Genomic DNA, 7,218 nt, shown 5'->3' on the forward strand with positions numbered 1-7,218 from the left:
GTAATCGGAAACAACGACAGTACCACAAACACCCGAGACACCCGAGACAAGGGTCTTTTATCTCCGTTAGTTCCGTTATTTTGTAAGCAAAGCATTTTGCTTGAGCAAACGATATTTATACCGTGAAACAAAATTCTCAGACACGTATATTTTAATCATAACGCTCTCTGTTATAAATTAAATAAAAACTTTGCATAGGTGCTTTATCTATTTCAAAGGCTTGCACTATAAAAAACTGAAGGAAATTGAGATTCGAAACATTAAACGGCATCTTTTTATTTAATAATCAGTTAGTTATTATCCGCTCACGCGATTCATGCGTCTCTGGAAGCATACCACACCTAGAGGTGCCGGTGATGATTTTATACCGATTTATCGGATATCGAAGTTATAACAGGTAAAAGAACTAATATTAATTGCTATTTCGGTAACTACTCTAGCAAACCATAAAGTTTTTAATGCCTGGGTCTGTCATTTAAAAAAAATAAACAACTTCAAAAATACGTCACGACAATCGTGTGTGTTATTGTTTGGGCTGGTGATGTCGGTGTTTATTTATTGAAAACATACCGTAAGTTGCGTTTTTTAAGTTTACCCTGAATATAAATGTTTATAAACTATACTTTAAGGAGTAATTTCATGGTAAACATTAGAACCACTCAAACGGAATATTATCATATTTACCCAAGTACACCAAAAATTTCATTAGTGCTTTTTAAGTGCAGAATTTGCGGTGTATTACTGCATTTTATTTGAGATGTTTTTGTTGTAGTACAGAGGGTATTTATTTAGCAATGCAGAATAATAATTTTTATTTATAAAAACTTGTATTTAAACTGAATCCTTTTCTAATTTGCGAAACCAAATAGCCGCTATGTTGCGGTAGGAGGAGCGCATCGCGTGAGCGGATAAAGTGTAATTTTTGAATGTCATTCCTCATCAATTCGGACAATTTTCCCTATAATTTTTTGACTAAAGAAAAATGTCACTGCTTCTTTTTTATGATTTTTCTAATCCTAAAACAACGAAGTTTATACAAAGGAGATCGTTGTAATATCATCATCAACACTTATACATAACACTGCTGGACACGAGTCTCCTCTCAGGCGAGGGTTTAATTAGGCTTAGGCGAGAGCCGCACTGCCCCAATGCGGGTTCGGGACTTCACACGTTTTCCGAGGGTTGTGAACCTACTTCAACGTGTAAGTTTCATCACGATGTTTTCCGTCACTGAAAAGCTCATGGTAAATTTCAAAATCAATTTTGCATATAAATTCTCATAAAACTCAGAGGTAGGCAGCGAGCCCGGATCCGATCCCACGACCTCTGCTTGAAAGGTGGTAAGTCAAGCCATTGGGCGGACCTTGCATCTTAATAATACTGTCGTATTGTTTAACTCATAATTTAGATTTATTTGTTATTTAATTACAAATATTTGCAAAAGAATTACGAAAGGAAATGAATGTACTAAATATTCGTATTTTGTTTTACCTTTGGAAAATTTAAAAATATCATTAGCTGTCATGGCGGTAAAGCACCATGATAGTAAAAAAAAATATCTATAAGATGGTATGTTTGATATATTTATTTAAGAAAATTCCAAAACGGTATACTGAGGGAAATAATAAGCAAGTAATATTTTTCTTAATGTTGCAACAACGCAGTGTATTTATTTATTGTTTGTTTAGTAGTTTTGTTTAAACAATTTATAAAATTTGGTGAGTATGTCTCAGGTTGTCATCAATTTGATCCCAGGGCAAACGGGGCAGTTACGTTCTCCGACTGCAGTCCACTTTGTCAGGCCAATCACAAACCTGTAAACATAACACAAGTTAGTAAATTTTACAATGGCAGTTGTGTCAACCACTCCAATCAGGTGCCACGCTAATCAGGTACCACCGACAGGCTACCTGGCTGTTAGTCTATTAATATAAAGATAATATTTTGTTGATTAGCGAAACCAAAAGTAAACTCCAACGCTCTTATTACCTTGTCTCAAGGCTAGAAATCGAACAGGTCTGAAGTTGGATAATGGATAGCCTCAGTGGACCAACCGGTCCATTCAGCGCACTATATGAGTAGATTAAGGTTTCGATTTTTGATAGAGTAAATTGAAAAAACGATTTTTTTAAGTTTATTCTGCCGTAGATCTTCTGTATAGAGCCACCAAAGTTATTTGCATGACTCTGGTAAGTACCAAAATAATTCCCCTAATTTATCGAGAAATTCGAAATTTGAATGTACCATAGATAACCTCCTAATAGATGCTGCATACAGGGCAACTGATGCGCACCACACATCCGTGCAATTGATCATATACAAAATTTTGCAAAAATTCATCACTTAGTTTCGACCAAGTATTAGACCCGTGCGCATTTGCCTGATATTCCTGTATTGTTACGCTGGTTTTGGTGAAACGAACTATAAAAATGACTACCTTTTGCCGTGAAATGGTGTGGAAAGACACCCACAAGCTCAAACTTTCAAAAAGATGGAATCACGTTTCATCGTCAAATTATAACTACGTTATTTACAAGTTTATTATTAATTAAAATGGCTAAAACTAAAAAACTACGAAGGAAACTGATCTCTCGTTGATATCTTTCGGACAGGTTTCTTTCTTTTATTATAATCTTACAATTAAGCGTCTCTTTTTGTCGAAGACACGTGGAACCTATGGTTGGGAGGATTTGAGATCGTCATCTTAATCAGTATAACAAATATTATTAATATTTATTAATACTTTTTTAACTACGTTTATAGATAATACTTATTGTTTATTATTCCTCAGTTACATTATTACATTACATTATTGACAAAACTTGCCACCGAAATTAGAGTAACCTGAAAATTACTCAATATGTAAAAAAAATACTCACTGGTCCAGGGTAGGCATCAGGGTTGAAATAAGTACCAGGCGCACAATCCCTTTCTACCTTCTCTCCGAATACGCAATAATAGAACTTATTGCAGTAAGTTTCATGCGGTAACAATTTATGTACACTGAAATCAGTCGGGCATCCAGTAGGTATCATTTTCCCTGGGGATTTGGGTTCGGCTAATAGAGGAGGCCTTATTAGGTTACCGCAAACCACAAGTTCTTGCCAATCGCAAACCTTTAAATACAAAACAAGTCATTATAATTTAATAATGATAATAGTGACAGACAGCCACTCAAATCAGGTGTCACTCTAATCAGATCTCACCGACTGATATCTTATTCTTAGTCTATCGGTATGGATTATATATTTAATAAGAGAAATCAGTAGTAAACTTCAACAGACTTACTCAGTTTTGAGCACTGCGATGAGAAGTCTCGTATTGTAATCTGGTAAGACAAGTTAAAGAAACGAACTTTTCTAAATTGATTCTGCCCTATTATGTTCTGAGTAGGACCATCAAAAACATTTTCGAAATTCTGACCGGAAATTCGTTTGAGACCGGATAATTAATAATCCTCAACCCATTTATACTTCCCACTGCGGGGCACGGCTCTCCTCACAGGCGCGAGTTTTAGGCCATAGTTCGCTACACCGGGGATTTCCCACGTTATCCGAGAGTTGTGAATCAAAGTCAAAGTCAAAGTCAAAGATTATTTATTCCACAGGTAAAATAAATTTACACTTGAAAACGTCATATTTAAGCTACTGCTCGTTCACTACGCTGACCTCCCTGAGAAGAACGAGCAAGAAACTCTAGGGATTGCTCTTTTCAAATAAACTTAAATGCTATGGAATACACTTGAATCAAATTTGTGTGGATTCTGGAGCCATGTCGTCTTTCCATACATCTTTATCTAACACGTAGTCTTCAATTTTGTAATATGAATTTTCGATCAAAATATTTTTAATGTAATTTTTAAACTTAGGAAATGTTAACCTTAATATATGCTCCAGAATCTTATTGTAAAAACGTATACAGTTCCCCATCAAAGAGTCGTTTCCCTTGGTTAAACGACATCGTGGTACCTTGAGTTTGGACGTAGCTCTAAGGTTAACATCATGGATATCTTCTTTCTTATTGAAATTATGTAGGTATATTTTTACGGGCATATAAAATATTTAAATATGTATACCGTGATGCCACAGTCATGATACCAGTCTCCTTAAAGTTTTCTCTGAGAGCAACCCGAGAACCTGAACGGTACACAGAACGAGTAGCTCGTTTCTGCAATACAAAATGTAGATTGAAAGTCTACCGCTTTACCCCACTTTAATGTTTTTTATAAGGTTACTTTCTTTCTAGAAATGCGAATTAAGTAAGCAAAAAATCACTCACGGGGCCAGGGCGGGTGAAGTAGTTGAATAATGAACCAGGCGCACAGCTTCTTTCATCCAATTGTCCGGAATCACAACGGAAGAACTTGTTGCAATAAGTATGGTGGCGGAGCAGCCAATGAACGTTGGGATCAACTGGGCAGCCATTGGGAAAGAAGGGGCCATTGTAGAAATCTTCTTGATGGCTTCTGCTAGACTGAATCGGTGATTGGGACCGGGCTTTGATGGTCCCCACTAGTAGGAGGACCAGAACTAGTTTTCCTTAAAAAAAAACGAATTTGCAGTATCCGGATATCTTACACGAATTTCTGAAAAGTTATTTTAAAATTGTACCCAAACGAAATCATAATTACACAAGAACTTTCAAATACTTTGCTCTGATTCCAAAGTAAGTAACTTAAAAGCACTTGTGTTATGGTAATCGGAAACAACGACGGTACCACAAATACGCAGATCCGAGACAATATAGAAAAGTTATTTTTTCTGCATTGACCCGGCCGGGGATCCAACCCGCGACCTCAGAGATGGCGACACCATGAAAACTGGTGTGCACGCCACTATATTTAGATTTATTTAGCATTACACGGAAATAAATTTTGGGTCTTTTATCAGGCACCATTTTGTTCCGTTATTTTGTAAGCAACGCATTTTGCTCAATAACGTGAAACAAATTATTAAGTATATTTCATTCGTAACACTCTCTATTATAAATTAAATAAAAATTTAGATTTTTACATAGGTGCTTATATAGCGCGTCTATTTCAAAGACAAATTTCTTGTGATTTTTTTATGTGATACCAAGAGACGGGACGGACAAGTCGTGCGCCTGTTAGTAAGCGACACGCCAGTCAATAACAGTTGTAGACTCAGACTTTAAATCGCAAAAATCTAAGTGGCACTGCCAGTGCGCACGTCGCCCTGAGACATACCACGTGGCAATTCCCAAGTTCATTTCCCAAATTGGTCCCACCGGGAATCGAACCTGGAACCTCCGCATCCAGCGCCTACAGTGTAAACCATTAAATAACCGAGGTCATCAATAAAGTAACACACTTTATATTAAAACAATATATAAAATACCACATATCACATAAATAGTAAAATACTTACCAATCATGATGGCCTAAAATAATAAACAATCTCGAGTAGAACTCAACTGTCGGGAGACACTCAAAACAATATCTTTTTACTAAACAACTAACACGTTATATAGAATTTCAGGAAGTAATTCTTTAATTATCGTTTGATAATATCTTTTTACAAAATCAGATAACAGAAAAAATTAATTATTTGGGGTCTTTTTAATCCGCGAGAATTAATTAGGATTATTTAGATGACTGTAGAAAGTGAAAAGATAGCGATACCTATGTTAATTGATAAGGCATGCACTTCTTGCGAAAGTGTTCACCCAGGGAAGTACTGCCACCATACCTATTTCTGCCGCCAAGTTGTAATGTGAGCTGCGTTCCGGTTTTGAAGGGTAAGGTTGCTGGTGAAATTACAGGCACATAGGACTTGTCAACTTATGTCTTAGAGTGACAAGCGCAAAGGTAGTGCACCTTAGAGCTTTGCGATTTAAGGCTCCGAGTGACACTGTATCTGTTATGGAAAGGCGTGTCACTTACCACCAGGGGCACGAATTGTTCGTCCCGTTACTTAGTATTGTAAAAAATAAAGCCGACCGAGGCTCCGCAGTGGTTACCTGAATCCTTTTCTCGAAGAAAGTCAGTGCACTTTTCAATCTAGACATTTCTGTTACCATGCAGGATAAACTTGCTCTCTACTTCTAGGCAACTTTCAACGCGTTATAACTCGTGCTTTGTGGTAGTCAAATCACAGTTGGGTAATCTGCTGACTGTCTGTCAATGTCCGCAACCACGCTCCTGATTCAGGCTTAGTTGCGGCCCTTAGACGCGCCCCGTTAACATCCAATGCCTTGCCCTAATAACAATGAACTGACCCTTCCACACAAAATGTCGTCCCATCCTCTCTGAACGACGACATTATCTGGCCGCTCATTACCCGGACAAATAGGGCCTCAGCTACAAAAGGTATCCGTCCCAAAATCTAGTCCCAAAGACCCATGAGCCGAAGCCAAGAACGCTACCACATCGATCTGTTGACACCGACGCACTCCCAGTCCACCGTGACGAATTGGAAGAGCAGCCTGACACCACTGCAATTCATTTAGGCGTACATTTAAAATGGACTCAAGTGATGACTGCAGTGTGTCGTCCAGGCTTGCCACGTCGCCCTCGAACAACCAACTGGGAGATGATGTTCTCAAAATATCCATCATGCGTGACATTGCAATAGTTTCGCAACAAGACAAGCGAGACGTGCGCTGATAATTTGCCTAAATGTTCCTGTGCCCTAACCAACGCCAACCTTTAATTCTCAAGAGCCGCACCAACCCCTTCTGGGAAGACGGGAGCACCAAGTTAAGATAAGGACGACTTATGAAGTCATCGTATACCCGGTGTCAAAAATTCAAAGTCCGACAAAAATCCTACGTCTCCAGCACCACAACCAAAAAGCTCACTTTTGCTCGGATTTATCTGAAAGTCTACATCTCTACACGCTTTTTAAACCATTCAGCACAACTTGCGGAGCCCCACCAATTGTTTCATCATCATAATGGTGAATGTCATAATTTATTAGATTAGATAAATGGATAATTGTAAAGAAATGCATGCATCGATCAATCAGTCTTTATATATCATAGAATCGTCAACTGAGTAGAACAATTGATCTAAATCTAGCCATTTATCACCAATCAATCAAACAAATCAATCATTTTTTTAAACTGATTAATGGAAGAGGTTTAAAGCTATCTGGCATGTGATCAAAGTCAAAGTCAAAGTCAAAGATTATTTATTTCATAGGTAAAATAAATTTACACTTGAAAACGTCACATTTAAGCTACTGCTCGTTCACTACG

General features: G+C 37.6%; 1 protein-coding gene across 1 annotated transcript; it reads right to left on the reverse strand.

Moving 5' to 3' along the window:
- Positions 1–1,587: 1,587 nt before the first annotated feature.
- LOC113238784 (peritrophin-1-like) lies at positions 1,588–5,446 on the reverse strand. Its single transcript, XM_026475617.1, has 4 exons — positions 5,388–5,446; positions 4,279–4,538; positions 2,880–3,116; positions 1,588–1,814 (listed from the first exon to the last, which is right to left on the reverse strand). Exons 1-4 carry the CDS (start codon positions 5,392–5,394, stop codon positions 1,770–1,772), a joined length of 549 nt encoding a protein of 182 aa, XP_026331402.1. The 5' UTR covers positions 5,395–5,446; the 3' UTR covers positions 1,588–1,769.
- Positions 5,447–7,218: the final 1,772 nt, after the last annotated feature.

This window comes from Hyposmocoma kahamanoa, unplaced genomic scaffold (assembly GCF_003589595.1).
Source record: "Hyposmocoma kahamanoa isolate Upper Pololo Valley unplaced genomic scaffold, ASM358959v1 98262, whole genome shotgun sequence".
Classification (NCBI taxonomy): domain Eukaryota; kingdom Metazoa; phylum Arthropoda; class Insecta; order Lepidoptera; family Cosmopterigidae; genus Hyposmocoma; species Hyposmocoma kahamanoa.

Coding starts and splice junctions, on each gene's coding strand:
- LOC113238784 (XM_026475617.1), bottom strand. Junction 3,117..4,278: donor ACTTCACCCGCCCTGGCCCC/GTGAGTGATTTT, acceptor TTGTATTTAAAG/GTTTGCGATTGGCAAGAACT. Junction 1,815..2,879: donor CTGATGCCTACCCTGGACCA/GTGAGTATTTTT, acceptor TTATGTTTACAG/GTTTGTGATTGGCCTGACAA.